Below are 21,387 nucleotides of genomic sequence, written 5' to 3' on the forward strand. Positions count from 1 at the left end.
TTTTTACCAGCAGTGGGTGCCTTCTCTTTACTATATGACTATTTATTACCAAATTTCCGAGCTAAGGTAGTTCAGCCCCACCAGCAAGGAAAGTCTGTTGGCGGATGCATTCTTTATGGTGAAGAAGTGAGCTGGTGAGGTGTGCTGGTGAAGAGTGGTGTGTAGGTGTGCTGGTCGTTGGGGCGATGTGGGAAAGACGTGAGTGAGGCTGGTAGTTGGATATTCCATGTATTTTTCTCTCCTCATTCTTTTCCATCTTTATTTCCCTTATATGGCAAAAACGCTGAAGCTTGGTGTTCGTTTTGGGCATAACTGGATGACTGGTGATGTGAATATAACATCACAGCAGCGTCAGCCGAGCGTTAGGCGAACGGAAGGAGCAAAGGAGCTCAGATTCATCGTAATGACGATCAGGTGACCACTGGAGACTCACTTGGCTGGCTTCCCCTGTCATAAAGCTTCTTCAAGCCTAATTGAGACAAAAACAAAAATAAAAACCCCGTATTTAATGTATGGAGGCCGATGTTGTGCCACATTCCATTTTGGTTTTAAAATCCATATACCGAGCTGTCCATTTAAATTTCTACCAATTCACGATAATTCAATTTGTCAGCGAGATATTACTTAGGCAGTATGCTAGGATGGTCTTAGTTTGAAAGTATGCCGAAATTGAGAAATATATTTTTTCTTCTTAATACTTATTGATCTCAGTATTCTCTTTAATATGAATTATAAGGCTTATTACATTGCATGTAAGTTGCCTATAATATTAACAATTGTCCTAGCTTCATGTAGGTAAATCAATAATACAAATATATATCTGAATATAAACTAAATTTACTGAAAATAGTATTTATATTACTTTTACTTAAGCGTATCAAAAGGAAATATAAAACAGACTATCATGAGATACTATTATATTTTGTCCCTCGTTGCTTCTGACATATTTAAGCAAAGATATAACATTAAATAAAACAATAGTGGAATTTTTTTCACTACTGTTGTTGCATTCTCATAAGTTTCCCGCTTTTTGCGATTCTACACCACGTTGCGTGCAATGCGACGGTGTTTAAAAAAGGCGAGATTGTTGTGTACATGATCTTTGTTGTGGTGGTGGCAGTACACGGTACCATGGCTAGCTGAGGGCAAAGTGGTAGATCCGGAACAATGATTGTGGTACTGTGGTACTTTTATGCTGCTTTCATTATATTACACCATCACAACAAAGGTCATGCTGGAGCCACGCCTGGGGAACATAGGGAGCTCCACCAACTGCTGAATCTGACTCTCTCCGCGCGTCACCGTCACAGTGAGAGTTTTGTACTTCTGCTGGGGATCTGCCACTGTGACACTGATCTCAGAGCTGCCGATGGTAAGGAGGGCGAGGCAGGGCAGATCCACGGAGAGAGTCACGAGTTCCGCACCGCCACACGCAGCGGTCACATCCCCTGCCTCAAACAGCGCGGCACCCAGGGTCTGTTGATAGACATGGGAAACTGAGATCAAAGTAAACGGAAGTGACCCATTGTCCAGTATAAAATAATGCACGTGTGCCACCGCGATGATTCGTTCATGTGTGTGTGTGTGTGTGTGTGTGTGAGAGAGAGAGAGAGAGAGAGAGAGAGAGAGAGAGAGAGAGAGAGAGAGAGAGAGAGAGCGAGACAAACTGTGTGTGTGTGTGTGTGTGTGTGTGTGTGTGTGTGTGTGTGTGTGTGTGTGTAATGATTTAATAATAACATATGGGTAGGCGGTGGCTGAGTCGTAGCGTGCGGGCTCCACATTCACCACGTGATGGATGACACGGGTTCGAATCCTCACGCTACCACCTGGGATTTTTCAGTCACCGCCGAGTGGCCTAAGATTACCCACATGCTGTCCTGAAGACCACCCATCAACCCGGACTCTAGAGGAAACAGTCCAAGTGAATCAAGAAGGAGTTCCGGGGGGCAGCATGAGCCAAGAAAAGATGGCGCCACTATAAAACACTTGCCTGCGCCATGACGGGCTGGGGCCGACTACCATCCAGGCCCCTTAAGAAAGCCTACCGGCGCCAAAAGGCTGACACTTAAAAAAAAAAAAAATTACAATAATAGGCGATAGCTGAGTGGTTGGCGTGCGGGCCCCGCATTTGCCGCGTTCTGAACGACGCGGGGTCGAATCCGCCGCTACCACCTACGATTATTCAGTCTCCGCCGAGTGGCCAAAGACTACCCACATGCTGTCCTGAAGACCACCCATCAACACGGACCCTAAAGGAAACCGTCCAAGTGAATCAAGAACGAGATCTGGGGGTCAGCATGAGCCAGGTAAACATGGCGCTTTTATAAACACCTACCTGCGCCACAACGGGTTGGGGCCGACTACCAGGCCCCTCAAGCCTACCGGCGCAATAGGCCAGCACGTAAAAAAAAAAAAAAAAAGGTTTATTCACTGCTTACAGTTTACATAGAAAAAAAAAACGGTGGAATACAATACACTGCATGAGCTGTGATGAGCATATAGAGTCGGTCTGTCGGCACGCTGATACGAGACGCCTTAAATTGGCTCCTCCATTTTCGGAGAGAGCAGTCTCTCTGACGGTCCCCCTAATAACCCGTGCCCATGAAAATATGGACAAATATTCAATAACAATAACAACGGCACAATTTCCCACGGGCAGATGACTCAAAGCGAGAGATCCAGACGGGTGTTGGCCAAGGTACTCAGGGGCCGTGGCGACTCCTGGGTAATTTTTTACTGAGTCGTTGTGAACTGTGTATAGTGTTAGTGTATATTATAACTATAACTTTAATAACGTTCCAAATAAGCATAGGTAGAGAGGGGCATGCCAAATTTTGCTCGAGCTCTCAATCACTCCTTTGGAATTGCTGTATCACCGGTAATACATTTATTTCTTGACTATCTTACATGAACATTTGCTAATTATGAAAGTATCACCAAGCAAAAAGCAGCAACTTTAAGATTTCCAGAACAGCGAGATAACTTACTGCAAGTCAAACCAACAGTGCCACACCCTATGTTCCTAGAATAAACAGTAACACCCAACGTCCTACACCTATTCCTAACCTCTATTTTGTGTCTCTGCTGGACTCCTTCGATCACAACCTTATGTCCGTATTTTGTCCTACTCTCCTTTAAGGGCGATGAGCCCAATGAAGAAATTATGGCTTTGACTTTATCTTTGTGCTTAGTGGGATAACCTGAAGTGTCACCTTTCTGATTTTCCGAGGACTGATTACTGCTTACAGGTCAGAAACCCAACGATGTGTGCCTAGCGCATTATGAAAGTGATTTGATAGAGGCATACCATTCCACATACTCTCCTTACTTCTCCTAATAATTTGCCACGGTTCAGTCACACTTATTCTAGTTCTATCAAATATAGAGGCAGCTCACAGAAGGAACCTGGTCCGGTATACAGAAAATTTCATAAAAGCTCTTCTTAAAGCCACTCATAAATTCAAAAATTCTCCTCATAGTTAGCAGTTAGACTTGTGAGGCATGCAGAGAAACTCACAAGGCGACTCCTAACTATGAGCTAAGTGATTTATGAGCTACTTATAAGAAGGCGCCTCGCGGTGAATCTTTCGCTACTACGTAATAGCGCTAACGTTTGGTTAAAAACACTCATATGACGATAATATGGTTATGGTGGTATGTTGTTATCACTTTAAAGTTAAAAGTAGAAACTTTATTAATGTACTAGTTGCAGGAATGAGATTCTCTCAACATATTATACCTCGAAAAGAATATATGTGGATTTACTTTGGCTGGCGGCAGACGCTGCCCACCTCGGCTCAGAACAACAACAGTCACAAGAAGTCTATAGTCCGTTTCATTCCATCTGTCCACTCATGAACGTTGATGTGGCACCTGCGCATTGTTAGCTCGTGATTGCGAGATGATCAGCTTTATATGTTTAGTGATATATTTGAATGTTTGTGTATACATAGGTGAGTGAACTTTTAGATAATATGTAGTCTGAAATGTCTGAAATAAGAACATAAGAACATAGGAGTCTGCAAGAGGCCGGTAGACCTGTACGAGGCAGCTCCTCTGAACCTAAGCTCCCGTGTAGCTCCCGTGTATCTAATCCCACCTAATATCGCTGTCTATGAATTTATCTAATCTATTTTTGAATGTAATAATTGTATTGACACTCACCACATGACTCCTAAGTCTATTCCACTCATCCACCACCCTGTTTGTATACCAGTTTTTGCCTATGTCCCTGTTGAATCTGAATTTATCCAGTTTAAACCCATTACTTCGTGTCCTACACGGTTCTCTTACCAACAAAACCTTATGAATATCTCCCTTATTAAAGCCCTTCATCCATTTATAAACTTGGATCATGTCTCCACGCACCCATCGCCTTTCTAGAGAATGCAAGTTTAACTGTTTGAGTCTTTCCTCGTATGGCAAGTTTATCAACCCCTGAATCATCTTAGTCATCCTCCTCTGCACCGATTCTAACGTTTTGATATCCATTCTATAGTAAGGTGACCAGAACTGAGCCGCATAGTCAAGATGAGGTCTAACTAATGCTAAATGTAGTTTGAGGAAGACTTCGGCGCTTCTGTTGCTTACGCTCCTTGAAATAAATCCCAGTACCCTATTTGCTCGATTTCTAACTCGAATGCATTGTGCCCTTGGACGGATGTCAGAGCTCACTAAGACCCCTAAATCCCTCTCGCACCCAGACCTGCTTATGAGAGTGTCATTTAAGCAATAATTATGTGAGGGGTTGTTCCTATCTACACTCAGAATACTGCACTTCCCTACACTGAACTCCATCTGCCATTTATCCGCCCAGTCATACAATCTGCTGAGTTCACCCTGGAGAATACTAGCGTCCTGATCCGACTCAATTACTCTACCAATCTTGGTATCATCTGCAAACTTACTAACATCACTACTAATTCCTGTATCTAAATCATTGATATAAATAACAAACAAAAGTGGACCTAATACCGAACCTTGTGGGACCCCACTCGTAACACATCCCCAGTCAGGTCTTTTACCATTGATTTGCACTCTTTGCTTCCTATTGCTAAGCCACGCCTTGACCCAGTTCAAAACTTTACCCTCTACTCCGTGAGCCTGTAATTTAAGCAACAGTCGTTGGTGAGGAACTTTGTCAAACGCTTTACTAAAATCAAGATAGATTACATCATAATTTTCATCTCTGTCTACCGCCTCAAATACTTTATTGTAGAAGGACAAGAGATTGGTGAGGCATGACCTACCTTTTGTGAACCCATGGTGCGAGTCGTGAATTAAACTATGTTTCTCTAAATGCTCCCGAATGTTCCTGGCTGTTATGGACTCCAGCATCTTGCCTATAACCGATGTTAAGCTAATTGGGCGATAGTTTGAAGCAACTGACCTGTCCCCCTTTTTGAAAATCGGCGTCACATTAGCTACTTTCCATAGGCTCGGCACATAGCCAGTATTTACCGACATCTTAAAGATGTCGGTTAGTGGGTCACTGAGTACATCATCTAATTCCTTTAATACTCTCGGAAATATCCCGTCAGGACCTGGCGACTTGTTCTTAACCTTATTTATCTCATCCTAAACTACTTGTCTGGTCATGATTTTATCCCTCAATTTATCGCCATCCCCGCCCTCGTACACCTGAACCCTTTCCGGTATAGTCGTCCGATCCTCCTGTGTGAATACTGAAAGGAAAAAGTCGTTCAACAATGTGCTCATATTTTCGTAATTTTCTACTAGCACCCCTGTGTTTGTTTTCAGCGGTCCAATTTTCTCCCGTGTTTTTGTTCTATACATCTGAAAGAAGCCCCTAGGATTACTTTTCGCCTCATTTGCTACTTTGATCTCATAGTTCCTCTTAGCTATCCTGGTGTTTTTCTTAACTAATCTAGATAGTTCGACGTACCGTCCCCTGAGATGTGTTTCACCATTCTTTATTTTCTGATAAACTCCCTTCTTTAACCCTATCTCGTGTTTTAGTCCACGAGTCATCCACTTAGGATCATTGTTTTCTTTTCTAAGTGTTCGCTGTGGTATATGCTGTCCTTGCCCCTCTACTATTACTCTAACTAAATTATTGTAAGACATTTCTACCTGGTTCTCCTGGCTCTCCAATCCGCAGTTCTGGCCCTCATGAATCCCTAAATTATCCCAGTTTACCCCTTCAAGATGTCTTCGAAGCCCCTCGTAATTTGCTCTTCTGAAATCTGGCACTTACACTGGGTTTGGTTCGCGGGTTACCGCCCAGTCTAAGCTAAAACGAATCGTTCTGTGGTCACTAGTTCCTAACTCTCCGCCCACCTCCAACTCACGTAGCAAGTTCCCATTATTGGTGAGGACTAAGTATAATATGTTATCTCCTCTGGTAGGCTCAGTAACTACCTGCTTTAGGAAATTATCTTGAATAACTTCAAGAAAGTCCTCGGCTTCCAGATCACCCTCTAGGTCTTCCCAGTCTATATTCCTATAATTAAAGTCCCCCATTAGACATACATTTTTACTCCTACTCGCCCTGTCAATCTCCTGTATTAATATACTCGTGTCCTGCTTGTTAAGGTTGGGTGGCCTGTACAGAACTCCTAGAGTTAATTTTTCTTTCCCTTTGTAAACGTCCACCCAAACTGATTATGAATCCATGTTAGTTTTGACTGAATTGTTAACATTTAAGTGAGTCTTTAACATATAGCGCAACTCCACCTCCTTTTCTGCCCCTTCTGTCTTTGTGAAACATCTGATAACCCGTTATTTCAAATTCCGATCTAAAATTTATATTGGCAGTGTCTATCCATGTCTCAGTGATCGCTATTATGTCAAAATTTTCTGAATAAGCTTCACCCCTTAGTAAGTCTATTTTGTTTCTGAGGCTCCTGCTGTTAGTATAGAAGATTCTTAGCCCGTCCTCGTTTATTCCCCTATAATTACTTCTAAGCTGCCTGGTTATATTATGAGCTAGATGTCCTCTCCCATTACTCCTCCCCCCCTCGCCTATACTAAAAAGTCCCTCAGGGTACCAAGTGCTCGCTCAAGGGAGTCTGAGAGAGCCTCAACACCCTTGAACGTCAAATGTATCCCGTCACGGGCGTAGAGGGCGTCGTTGCCAAAGAAGAGGTCCCAATTGTCGACGAACAGCTACCATTTGCGCTCGCAGTGCTCAGCAAGTCTGCTGTTCACTGCTATCGCCCTGGACAGCCATCCATCGGCAGGACGCCACACACTACTGGCGACCCACCAGCGTCACGTATCCTGCCTAACAATTCTCTAAAACGCCTGAGAAGGTCCTCGCTTGGCACACGGGAAACGTCGTTTCCGCCACAGCTGAGAAAGACAATGGGGTTCGATCCCTCGCTTGCCATACACGCCTCAATCCTGCCTGATATATGGCCCACCCCTGCCCCTGGGAAACACACCCTCGTCCTGTTCTTATCCTTGGAGCGAAAATACCTGTCAACATAACGAACCTGACTATCACCAACAACAAGAACCCGACGGTCAGGAGGGGGGCCAGAAGGAGGGGTGGGTGAAGGGGGGAGGGGAGAGCGGGAAGGGAGGGGAGGGACCTGCTGTGAAGAACGAGGAGAAATTGTGGAAGAGGTGGAAGGTGGAAAGGAGGAGGAGGAGGAGGAGGAGGAGGAGGAGGAGAAGGAAGAGGAAGGAGGAGTAGGAGAAAGGGAGGGTGAGGTGGTGGAGGGAGGAACGGACGAGGAGAGGGAGGAGGAAGAGGGGGAAAGGGAAGGTAAGGGGCAGATGTGGGAGGGAGGAACGAGCGAGGAGGCGGAGGACAAGGAGGAGAAAGAGGGAGAGGAGGAGGAGCAGAGTGGGCGGGAAGAGGGGAGAGGGGGGGCGGAAGAGGAAGGCGAGAAGTTGGAGGCAGAGGAGGAGGAAGGAGGAAGAGGTGAAAGGGAGGGTGAGGTGGGGGAGGGAGGAGGAAGAGGGGGAAAGGGAAGGTGAAGGACAGGTGTGGGAAGCAGGGACGAGCGAAGAGGCGGAGGACAAGGAGGAGAAAAGAGGGAGAGGAGGAGAGGGAGGGTGGGCGGGAAGAGGGGTGAGGGGGGACGGAAGAGGAAGGCGAGGAGGAGGAGGAGGAGGAGGAAGAAGAGGAGAAGGAGGAGTGGGAAGCGGGGAGAGCGGAGATGGTCGAGGAGGAGGAGGAGGAGGAGGATGGGAGGGGCTGCTGTGTGGGAGAAGACAATACTGGAGAGAGGAGGACGAGGAAGAAGAGGAAGAGGAAGAGGAAGAGGAAGAGGAGGAGGCGGGCTTGTTACTGCTGCACTAACTAATAAGTCTACCTGGGCGGCGAGAGTCGTAACCCTAATCTCTAACTCTATGATCCTCTGATCATCCTTCTGAGTCTTAACGCAGAACCTACAAACGTCCTTGGAAAGAAAGTACTGCTTGGCCATGCGAAGGCCACACCCAGAACAACGCTTGAGGGACGTCATGGTGAAGATATGGGAGAGGAAAGACGGAAATAATTTGGCGCGTTAAGACAATAACAAAGTACGCAGCTGCGGTGAGGTCGTCAGGTCAAATCTCTGGGCAAAAATGTGTATCTAGGAAAACAAACCAACAGCTGTTGTGAGGTCGCAGTCAGGTCAATTCCCCGGGGAAAAGGGTGTCTCGGGTAAAAAGGTGCGGTTATTTCTATCCACCAAGACAAAGCACAAGCCAATACTAATATACTGAGAAATCACTTACGTAAAGAAGATAATAACTGTGTTCACTAGGTTTGCGCGGAAGGTGGAATATCTAGTGTTTTGTGTTGACTTAGAAATTAACGTAGCTTGGCGCGCCTGATTCACGTGGTCCTATTATCACAGCACAGTGAAGTATCCTGATAATAGAAGGAGAAGAAAACACAGAAGCAATATAAAAAACACAAAAGCAATATAAAACCGTGTGGCACTGGGTTGGCGTGAAAGAGTGTTGAATTTAGTGTAGATGTGGGAAGCTTAATACACTTGTCCTACGAGTAACTGTGGATCACTATCTAACTAGGTAAATACTAAATCAGAACACTTAGCGGTCTGTAGTAGAAGGCAGGGTAATCCTCCTGGTTTTGTAGTCCTCCAGTACAGCAGCAGTTCACAGAAGCACAGAACGCCTCACACCGCAAAAGCAGAGGAAAGCAGAGGAAAGAGCGAGTTGGTTCCACACAGCAGCGGGGCAAAGCCACGTGTGAACCCAGGGAAGGTTGCGCGCTGACTGAGGTCTCGAATCAATCTAACGGAGTAACCTACATTTTGATACAAAGGCATTTCAGCGATATCCCATGATTCTGCTTAGACACTCATTACCAAAGGCAGGGGAGGCGGTGGCTGAGTGGTTAGCGTGCCGGCCCCGCATTCGGCGCGTTGCTCATGATGTGGTTTCGAATCCGCCGCTAACCACCTGGGATTTTTCAGTCACCGCCGAGAAGCCTAAGACTACCCACATCCTGTCCTGAAGATCACCTATCAACCCGGACTCAGGAGTCTAGAAGAAGCTGTACAGCGGAAGTGATATCAAGAATGAGCTCCGGCGGGCAGCATGAGCCATTAATAATGGTGCCACTATAAATAATTGCCTGCGCCAACCATCAGGCCCATATGGATTAGCCTACCGACGCTATAGGCCACATGTAAAAAAAAAAAAAAAAAATCAATCCGCTCTTCAAATTAATTCATTGTCCAACAATCCCACAGTCAAGTCCCACAATCATACAGTAAGACAGGAAGCACAAGTGATACGAAAAGCCGAATTTTTGTCCCTCTCAGTGATCGACAACACCATAAACATCTGCACATGAGTACATGGCATCGTATGAGAGGCTAATCTTTTTGGCGAGACCTGCCGTTCGTCTGTAATATGGTTACAAGATTTGTGAAATTATGCAAGATATTAATGTTCTCACCACATGACTGGAAAACCTCTACTGTTTCGTCTAGGACACCTGTACCTTGCTTTTATACTAGGAGACCTGGAGTCCCAAGAACTTTGCCTCCTCGTGTAGTGCCTCGGGGGCCTTACCACAACTCCCAACGACTCCGCATAAACTTTTGCCTCATCGGAAAGAAAATAGGTCAGTGACACTTTTATTGCCAACAAATGCTCAACAATGACACTGATCGACAACTCTGTCTAATACCGAGTCCAAATGCCACAGTACTGAATTTTCCACCATCTGGCTAAGACTTCATTGTCATTCTACTACTACGTATATCTGTGCTGCTTATCGCTCATCTAACTCTATCCATTATGTAAAATCATTTAACTATTTAAACTCTAAAGAGGAGGACAACTTGACTCACTGTCCCTTCGCTGAAACCTCCATTCTAAAGTCAAACCAATTCAAATAGTCCGTTTGGGGGTTCGATTCCGTGGGTATTTTCTCTCCTCTGCTCTGCCACACAGTCCCAGCACCTATTTTTCCCTCTCATATGTTACCTATAGGGAACATATGAGATAAAAGGGTGGGTGTTGAGACTGTGTGGCAGAGCAGAGGGGAGGAAAGGACCGGCTAATTCGATCGCCTAAATGGAGTATTTGAAATGGTTTGACTATAATAGATTTCAATGTTCACTGCCAGTTTTGGGCCATCCTCTTTCACTGACCACCCTGGTTAATAAACCTACAACTTTGCTCTCCTTAATGACCTTGAACAGTTGGTTCACGCATTACACGTATCTTCGACCGCCTTGGAGACACGCCCAACATTCTAAAACTCTTTCTAATCTTCAACCCTTCGGCTTACTCTGTCAAACTGTTCTCTCCGTTGGGTTCCTCCGATCACAACCTCATTTCATTATTTTGTCCCATTGCTCCTGAACAGCCTCGGGACCCACCGAAGAAGTGGTGCTTTTGGCATTTCGCTTCACCTCGGTGGGACGATCTGGTGATACTTTTCCGATTTTCCGTGAAATGATAACTGCTTCCAGGAGAGACCCCTCTGTGTGTTCCCAGTGCATCACTGAGGTGATGGTCTCTGGATTGGAGGCACATATATCACTTACTTTCTTTATCTACACATCACGCTAAAAAGCCTTGGTTTAATCACGCTATCTTTATCTAAAAATGAGAGAGGCAGCTCGCAAAAGGTACAAAAGTCTTCGCACACTTGCTAAGCATGATCTATTCTCCGACTAACCAAAAATTCCTTCATTAATAGAAAGTGTCGCAATCTTGCTTTTTCTAATTCTTCCAGAGATTTCTGACAACTAGCCAAAATTATATCATCCAATTTCACTTTTTCATCTCTCACTCCTTTCCAAATTCCTGAGGGCAGCACCACCGTCTCATCGGTCTCTAAGGCTGAACTCTGTGTTTAGACGTTCTGTAAGAATTGCACTCTGGACGATTCTGGGCATATTCCTCTTAGTCATTTCACCTCTGACTCCGTTATTATGAAGATTCTATAGAATGATGTTTATATACCCTCTCTGGCCTCAATCCTCAGAAGGCTTATGGGCCTGATGGAGTGCCTCCTATTGTCCTAAAAACTGTACATCCGTGGTGACACCCTGCCTGGTCAAACTCTCTCGTCTCTATCTGTTAACATCTACCATTCATCCCTGCTGGAAGTACGCCTACATATTACAGCCTGTGCCTAAGAAGAGTGACCGTTTCAATTCCTAAAACTACCGTCCTTTAGGTTTTACTTTACTGTCATTCTAAAGCTTCTGAATCAGTCCTTAACCAAAAGATTCATAAGCATCTATCCTTCTATCTGATCGCCATTATGGGTTCCGCAACGGGCGTTCTACTGTTGATCTTGCTTTTTTTTTACTGACTCCTGGTCATCCTCTCTTAGCCGTTTCGGTGAAGCTATCACTGTTGACCTTCACATTTTGTAAGCATTTTACAACGTCTGGCACAAGTCTTTGCTTTCTAAACTACCCTCCGACTATGGATACTATCCTTCTCTCTGTACCTTTATCTCCAGTTTCCTTTCCGGCAGTTTTATCTCTGCTGTAGTAGAAGGTCACTGTTCTTCATCTATATCTATCAACAGTGGTGTCATACAGGGCTATGTTCTATCTCCCACTCTCCTTCTATTATTCATTAATGATCTTCTTTCCAAAACAAACTGTCCTATCCACTCATGCGCTGATGATTCTACTGTGCAGTATTCAATTTCTTTCAACAGAAGACCCTCCTAACAGGAATTACAAGACTCAAGACTGAAGGCTGCAGAACGATTAACCCCAGACCTTGCTATCAGTTTTGACTGGAGTAGAAAGAATCTTGTCTCCTTCAACGCCTCAAATACTGAGTTTCTCCACCTATCAACTTGACATAATCTTCCAAACACCTATCCCTTATTCTTCGACAATACTCACCTGTCACCTTTTTCGACACAAAACATCCTCGGTCGATATTTAATTGAAACTCTTAATCGGAAACTTCGCATCTCCTCATTTACTAAATCATCTACCTTGAGGTTATGCATTCTGTATAGCCACCGCCAGCCCTTCTCCCCCGCACAGATAATGTCCATATTCAAGGGTCTTGTCCTCCCTCGTATGGAATATGCATCTCACGTGTGAGGGGGCTCCACACAAACAGCTCTCTTGGACAGAGTAGACAGTAAGGCTCTTCGTCTCATCAGCTCCCCTCGTTTTACTTACAGTTTCTTACCTCCTAAATTCCGACGCAGCTATCTCCTACCGATAATTTCATGCTGACTGCTCTTTTGAACTTGCTAACTGCATGCCATGCCTCCCCCTCCCGCGGACCCGCTGCACTCGACTTTCTACTCTTGCTTATCTCTATACTGTCCAAATCTTATGCAAAGTTAACCAGCACCTTCATTATTTTATCCCTTTTATTGGTAAACTCTGGAACAGCCTTCTTTTGTCTGTATTTCCTCCTACCTATTACTTGACCTCTTTCAAGAGATGAGTGTCAAGACACCTCTTCTCCTGAAATCTACCTCTCTTTTGGCATCTTATTCTGTTTGCGTTTATTGAAGCAGCGCCTAGCGGTTTTATTTATTTTTTGCTTTTTTGTATTGTGCCCTTGAGCCCTTTTTTTTTTATCCTTGCGGTAAAAAAAAGTGTCGAAAAGTGATGGGGCACGGACAGAGCCTTGCTTCATTCTCGCATTAACTGAATGAGGACAGGCTCTCCCAACACTTCACAACACTTTCAGCCCCAGACTACAAAGTACAGATAAACAGTCCTTGCAGAAATCCTACAGGAGCGCAATTAATCTAACACTCTTTCGTGATCCATTGAATCAAACACCTTCTTGATATGGACATGAGTTTCAAAATTCGTATGTCGAAACTTACGTCGGCGCTCCACCAATACGCCAAACACTAGGATACGGTTAGTGGTTGAGTTACCATGCATGACCCCGAACTGTTCAGGTGTCTCTACCTTAAGAATCCGCATTACCAATGGATGGACAAGCATCTTGCCTAGCACACTAAACTGTGTGATACCACAGTAGCTGCTGCAGTCATGGTGGTCCCCTTTCCCTCTCTATACAGAGACGGTGAGGCCCCTTTTCCGGTCGAACATGCATGCAAATACTAGATTGCCATACGGCAGTCGAGACCGCTTTGAGCAGCTACGCACTGATATTAAAGTTATCGAGGGCTGATATCACCACCTCCCCACCTTGGCATAGCCTATCTGACCTCATTAAGAGAGGTTGGGTTTTCCCGACGGATGAATCATCACTGATCATGTGGAATCCAGTATTTGGAATCTATTTCCCTTCGAGTATCGAAGGGTCTCCTTTATACAAAAATATCAAAGAACTCAGTCCAACTAGTCCTCTGTTCATTTATGTCATCGTTTATTGATGTTTAGTTCTACTGTAGTTTTTTTAGCGCTCTCAGTTCCAGAACCCGGACCATTCAATTGGGCTGCACTATTTGCAGGAATCCCAGTGAATTCCAGAAGATTCTAAAGTGTCTCAGGACGCACTGAATCAGGCGCCTTCTTGAGATTGGCAAAGGCTGTAACCATCTTCTGTCGGAACGCACGTCGGTGCTCCACCAGTACGCTAATCACTAGAATATGGTCAGTTTTGACTTGCAAGGCGTGGACGCTTACTACTCTAGTTTATGCAACTTCAGCAGTAGTCTGCGAATCAGCATGGAAAACATATTGGCAAGGACTTGCCTGGCACACTGACCAGCGTAATACAGAATGCCATACCACAAGCCTGTTGAATATACAAACATCAGTTGCCTTTTGAATCTTGCCACAGTCTCTCTGACTTAATTAAGAGAGTGGCACTGCATGGATCATCATGGTTTATTTGCATCCCAGCGACAGAGAGTTTACCGATATGAGGGTTCACCATGTATAACTGCTCAAAGAACTCAGCCCAGTGAGCCCTTGTTAGCACTTTTCTGCAGACACATTATTTTATGTTATAGTTTCTGGCTAACATGTAGTTAACCGTTTCTGTACTTGTTTGTGTTACCATTCAGCCACAACTTTAGGTTAAGACATTCCACGCGGCAGGTGGTCACACATAAGTTCAGTTAAATGTTAGGTTTTTGCCGGTGAGTTAATTAGTGCAAACCTTAACATGGTGTTTGAGACCCTGAAAAATTATCGTGTGTTCTAGCGGCACTTGTATATATCTCTCTCTATTCAAGGTTACATAAAAATTGTTTGGGTCTGGCTGTATTGTATTTACACAGCTGTTACACTGTATAAGTAGGCTTACTGCGAGATATGAGGAGGAATTTAGCCAGCCTGTTCCATGCACTCTGATACGAATGTGAAGTCCGTTTGGGTGGGGCCCGAGCCTCTCGACAGCTCTGCGGCTTCCCCCCAAATTCATCACTTCCTCTCTCAAATGTCAATTATTTACTATTCTAATTTGTGTATTAAATAATATAACTACACTTGAGGTTATATTTATAGTGCTATGAATGTGTCGCTTTTTTTAATAATAGGAATGATTGTATAAAGTCCATAACAAATGACAACGTTGCTCTCCGATTTTGTCAGAGATCAAAGGCACCATGTCACTTCCTTCCTGATCTTCACCCCCGATGGCAGCTACTCTGACTCGTCCTCATGTGCCCCATAGACGAGGGGAATAACTTATTTACAATGTGACGGAGGCGGAGGCTACAGCTATCCCTACTCCGATAATTAGGGATAAGTCTGGCAGAACTGTGACCAGTGGCCGCGCTCAAACGAACTTCATTGCTGAGTCTGACTATACGCACGCTCTGAGTTGTTGTGCTCTCTTGGGTCACGGGGGAGGTGATGACTTTGTAATGCCTCTTTAGAGAGGCAGAATCAGCATTCAGTCACCCAGTTCCTATATAATCATGCTTTGAAATACCAAGTAATTGCATTGCGACATGTTACACAGTATTTATATGAATCGCAACCTCTCTTTGACTTACATCTTCTGTCCAGTCATGCCATAAGGCAACCATCTGTTCTTCGGATATCATTAACCTGACACGGAGGCGTCAGATCACAGCAGACGGGTCAGGGATCATTCGCATCGATAAGGACTTTGACATTCTCAGCAAGACTCTTGACATACCTCTCCTTGTTTCCTCTTAGAAGAGCTACGCGACATATAGACCTCACCGCAAGTCTGTTAACGCCCATCTTCTCGATCTTCTCCAGCGTCACACCTGAAGCAAATCCACTCCTAGACATTGGACGTTCTCCGGTGTACTCTTGAGCAGCTTCGAGAGTATCATGTTTGAGGTGTCCCATAATTATCAACAGTATTCAAGTTTGCTGAGCTAAGTGAACCAATATGAGACTGCCACTGCATGCCCATGTGCACATACCAGGTCCTTCTGTTTCTGGAGATGATTATGGTTAAATATCGACATTATTATTGCCATGACATGAAGTTTGAGTTTGGCAGCAAAAAGCAAGTTAACTGCTGCACACTCTGTACTTCAGAAAATCTTGGACTTTTGTGGGATACTCCAGTGAGTGTGTATGATTAGATGAAACTCCTCAGCTAGACTTTGAATATTGTCCCTTGTAGCTAACTCACCAACTCTGTTATACCCAGCGGTGTAGTTCTGGTCTCTATAACCAAAAATCTACAACTGGTAAACTTTTAGAAATTTCCATATAACAGGAGAGTGCTGTTGGTGATTTTTGTTCTAGAAAAATGGGGACCACCATATTCACCTTAGCAAGCTCTCTTAGCGATTCCCATTTAAGTAAAGGCTGAACGCATGTGAGTTTCACTATACCTTGGAAGGATGGTGGCAGGCAGCGTGCAAGCTTGCTGTCTGGGAGAGAACTTCAACGTCTGGATTCTCACTAAAGCGACGAGTCTTGTCCAGGTCAGCGGCGGGCAGCACGGCGTACGTCAGACTGACATCCTTGGGCAATGGACCATGGTCAAGGTAGGCACTGTATGAGATAAGCCAAATTGTGAGTAATAGAAGAATCAAAGGCGCACAATTCCCCGTTCAAATTCAATATATTTAGGGAGTGGCCGTCTGTCTGTCTACGTATATGCATTCTCATCATAGGTTTTCACTCTACGCTCCGCATGGAAATTATGGCTGATGCTGGGAGTAACATATGAGGTATAGCCCCTCATCCGCTCCACTTTAAGTGGCTTCACTAGGTATTTCAGGGCCTAAATCCATGACGCTTGGATCATGTTGTTATCGAGAGAATATCCTCCCTCAAAGCTAAAGGTTAAGGCTAAGGCATAGCTGTACTTGGCCTGGTGCTCACGTCCGTTTCATTTTTCTCGAGACTGTGGCGGGAAATTAAAGCACCCTGGGACATAGGGTATCAGTTTATCACAGTAACCTTCCCCAGTTTTACCTAGGCACCAATTTATTGACTAGCCCAAAAGGAAGGATGAACAGTACGGCGGGGGGCTCGCCGACTTTCCGGCTGAGACTCGGACCCATGGCTCCAAAAGAGGTTGGCAGAGTCATGGTAATAATAGCTGTCCCTGAAGTGGATGTTAACGCCAGCTGGCCTGAGATTTATATGCAGCTACATATGTACGAAACTACCAGTTCATAATAACAATGTTCATTATCAAGTGGCATTGGCGCAATAAATGTCAGCCAAAATCAAAAGGTACTATAATTTTGCCACAGGTAGTGATCACCTCTACCTTGTAACGAATATAAACACCCAACTACAAAACTTACTCTGTCACCCGTGACATAGTTCCTCTTTTCCTTTCTATGTGTATCTATTTGTATCACGCAAGTCCTCACACAAAGGGATAAAAATGCACTGAATTAATTTTCACCAACGTTGTTTTACAGTAATGGAATAAGTTTCCACTTCGATTCGGTGCAACACGATTGATACATATGAAAAATAAACTCTACCTTGTTACCCTTGTGGCAGATATGCAGTATCTAATCAGCCGCTGGATGATCACCTAGTCTGGACCATAAGTGCTGTGTGGTTTGAACTTCTATGTAAAATATGTAAATACAGGCGGACATACTCACACTATACATCATTATGCATGAATAACCTAAATAATAGACACGAATACACACATATTTTTAAAGCGTCCTTCTCATTCGCCTGGGGTGACTCTTCCCTCTACATTCACACGTGTATAGACGCCAGCTCCTCTTCCATAAGTAGTTACAGCATGTGTATAAATAATCCTCAATAGTATGTATTTTGCATAATTCCACACGCGATCAATCAAACCCCGAGGCTCCAACATGCTTGCCGTGTGTGGCGTCCCTGCAAGACTGGGATTGGGAAGCGGGAGCCTGGAAGTTAAGCGATGCTATGTAGTACTTTCCTGTTGCTAGCAGCACACCAATTAGATCCATTATCCCAGACAAGACAGACGGTCTCTACTGCCTTGGAGAAGTCAATCGGCTAGTCTGCGCTATCTTTATCCAAGCGGTCACAACTGCGTTTGTACCCTCCTGCTACCCTTGTGATTGCTGGCCTTAGTTCGTCTAATAACTGTAATTGATCCAACGACAAGCCTTCCCTCGAAGGGCTCCGGGATGGGTGGGGGTGTGGGAGTGCGAATTCTTTAAAAAAAAAAAAATATATTGTATATAGCATTCAGTACTTTCACATGTCCAAGGGAGGGGGGGGGGGCACCCTTGCCACCCAGCAGTTACCAGTCACACCCACCCTCATTTCCTGGGGACAGCCAGGGTGGTGTAGACGAGACGGAAGCTCGTCGAGCCAGGTAAGAGGTTGGGAGCGGACATAGGGGACTCTCTGAGACGAGGAGACCTGGCAAAGGTGAGATCAGTAGTAGGGGTAATATATACTAATAGACAGGCCAGAAGAACGGTGATCGCCTCAGATGGGCAGCAAGAGCCAGGTAGCTGTAGTCCTCGTCCTCTGTTGTTGGGGTTACTCCGGTTAATTAGCATATGATGTTGGCGAGGTTAAGATGACCTGGGGTTTGATACCTATTATAGCAGTATACACTGTTACCGAGGAATGCAACTTGTGTGTGTGTGAGGAAAAAGATATGATCTATGCCAAACTTGACTCAATAGTCGACCAGTGTCCCCCACGTGACACAGTCATTGTCTTTGGCGACTTCAATGTAATTACTGGCGCAGAGAGAGTTGGCTACGCGTTGTATGTTGTAAAAAACAAGATATTCCTCAGCTTTGCAATCTACAAAAGACAGAATTGTTGTGTGTGTGTGTGTGTGTGTGTGTGTGTGTGTGTGTGTGTGTGTGTGTGTGTGTGTGTGTGTGTGTGTGTGTGTGTGTGTGTGTGTGTGTGTGTGAGAGAGAGAGAGAGAGAGAGAGAGAGAGAGAGAGAGAGAGAGAGAGAGAGAGAGAGAGAGAGAGAGAGAGAGAGAGAGAGAGAGAGAGAGAGAGAGAGAGAGAGAGTGTGTGTGTGTGTGTGTGTGTGTGTGTGTGTGTGTGTGTGTGTGTGTGTGTTAAGATGTCTGTTTCTAATATTAAAAGGTAATAAAATTGATCAACACATACGTGAACACATTGATGTCCTTGGAGCTATCTGTGTGTGACTTAACAGTGAGCCGTTCGTCGCCGTTCAGGAAAACATATCCAATCCGGCGGTGGTGCAGCCACCTTGGATGGTCGAGTGTCAAGTCTTCACTATCTTGGTTCTGGGTGATCTCTTGACCATTTTCAGGCTGAATCACGTTAGAACCCTCGTAGCATACCTGCAAAAAAAATATTCTATGAAAATAACAATTAAATAACAACAATAGCCAAGGAGGCAAAGGTGTCTTCATTCTTTTATCTTAGTGAACTTGAAAAGATACATTATACGAAAGTTTTTTTTGTGTGTGTTTGTTTGTTTGTTTGTTTGTTTGTTTGTGTGTTTGTTGTGTGTGTGTGTGTGTGTGTGTGTGTGTGTGTGTGTGTGTGTGTGTGTGTGTGTGTGTGTGTGTGTGTGTGTGTGTGTGTGTGTGTGTGTGTGTGTGTGTGTGTGTGTGTGTGTGTGTGTGTGTGTGTGTGTGTGTGTCAACAGGGACAGGGAGAGTTAAACGAGTATTTCTTGTTCTTTTTAATAACACGATAGAATATCATTACCTGAAATTGATCAGATGTTCAAGCAATGGGAAGAAAAATAATTTGTTATATGATATCAATCTAATTAGAGAGACTAATTAACTATCGGCGAGCATGCGTTAGGCAGCGCGACTCTTCACCCATCCGACGATCCCACTGAGCAAGCTCCAACGCAGCTAATCTTCCCATTCTAAGATCCTCTTTGCGGGATCGATAACTTAACCAATCCATGAGGTACGTGAGCGTCTCCATGGTCTCCTCCACTCACAGTTGTCTTGTACAAAAATAACCCTATATGTAGGATCGACGTCCGGTGTGGTGTCATCTGTCATATGTCGTATGACATCCCATCCTTAATTTCGAATCGCGGAACCTAATCTTTACTATCACCAAGTAATTAAATGAAGCATTTAAGTGTACAAAAATACCAAGGAGGGCCTAAAAAGCGATGCAAAGCGGAACAGATCACAAGAAGAAGAAGAAGAGTGATTGTTGATATCCAAGTTATATACATACATACGTTATCATTTGCTCTCATAATAATATAAATAAACTTGGGTGGGACAAATCGCGACAAGCAGTTGACTAAAGACACGGTACCGTGTCGAATTTCATGTATGTATTCAGGATGGGATGTCTCATGACACCACACCTGGAAGAACGCCGCGTGCTCCTGTGGCCGGAGTTCATGAAATCAACTATTAACTGGTCTCGATCCACTTGCACTATATATGTTGTCACTGGATTGGCTCGAAATTATTACATCGATACCCCATGATCATGCAAAGGCAATCGGTACCAAATACACCGACACAGCTCTCCACGTCGCTATTTAGTGTCCAAGTCCCGTAGCCATACAGTAAGGCAAAGAGCAGAAGCGACATATAGATTCGAATATTTGAACGTCTGCATACATATCAACAATGAAATATACTTGTGTGTTGAGTGAGTTCATATTACGGTGGGTTAGGTGAATCCGTTGAGTGACCTCCTGGCAAGACCTACCATTATTCAGCTCTATGCTGCCAAGATTGAGTACCCTCACCACATGAACTCAATGTCCTCACTACATGTAGGAAGAGATTGAAATGTGTCATCCAACACTACTTTGTTTAGGCACATGAGACGTTCAGTCCTATTGGCGTCGCCCCATCTTGCATCATTTTGAGAGCCATCAACATCAATAGCCAAAACAAAGTCAGTGACCTTGATGTTACCAAAAGAGGCTCCGCAACGGCTTTCATCAACAATGTCGCAATACCACGTCTATGCAAGTGTTGAAAAGTGATTTAGCAAGAATGCACTACTGCCTCTCATGAAACAGGGAAGAAGCCGGAAACGCGTCCCTTACCTTTCACAGCAATCTCAGTCCTAGATTAAAAGCCCGTCATCAGAGCCCGGTTAAAAAAAAAAAAAAAAAAAATGCGTTCGTAAGCCAACGAATACTTAACTTATGAAGGTCTTCTAAACCACGCTACTTCCGCATCCTCAAAGATTTTTGAAGCAACTTCGCAACTGCCGTTCCAATTAAGTCACCCTCCCCCTTGCCTAGATAAGTGACTGAAGGCAGTTGTTGCACACTCAGTAACGGACACACTACCCTGCACCTCCTCAGGACAAATCAAGTATAATGCACACCGGCAATGGTTAAAACAATAAAAATAAAAAGCTTTTGGCAAAAAATAATGATGCAAAATAACGTAATCATAAATAAAATAAATAAATCAGGGCGGGGTGTGGCAACTTGCGTTACGCCCAAGGCCAGTGCTTCGGCTTCCTCAGAAACCAGTTTCTACTCCCTTCATCACCCTTGCCTTTCAACGCACTTCACTTCACTCAAATACTTCCGTAAACATAAATATAAATTACCTGTTTGACTGTCTCTAACTTCTAACTAATGAGGAGCATAATCCCGGGAGCGCGACGATTAACTCACTCGC

General features: G+C 44.4%; 1 protein-coding gene across 1 annotated transcript in view; it reads right to left on the bottom strand.

Annotated features, from left to right (window-relative positions):
* Positions 1–920: 920 nt before the first annotated feature.
* The window catches only part of LOC126994842 (chondroitinase-AC-like), a 93,098-nt gene continuing 72,631 nt past the window's right edge, over positions 921–21,387 (bottom strand). Inside the window, exons 13-15 of the mRNA XM_050854112.1 lie at positions 18,899–19,095; positions 16,181–16,343; positions 921–1,476 (exon numbers count right to left, since the gene is read on the bottom strand). Of these exons, the coding sequence (XP_050710069.1) occupies positions 1,210–1,476; positions 16,181–16,343; positions 18,899–19,095 (627 nt within the window). The 3' untranslated portion in view covers positions 921–1,209. The remainder of the gene's footprint in view (positions 1,477–16,180; positions 16,344–18,898; positions 19,096–21,387) is intronic.

This window comes from Eriocheir sinensis, unplaced genomic scaffold, assembly GCF_024679095.1.
Source record: "Eriocheir sinensis breed Jianghai 21 unplaced genomic scaffold, ASM2467909v1 Scaffold891, whole genome shotgun sequence".
In the NCBI taxonomy this organism is placed as follows: domain Eukaryota; kingdom Metazoa; phylum Arthropoda; class Malacostraca; order Decapoda; family Varunidae; genus Eriocheir; species Eriocheir sinensis.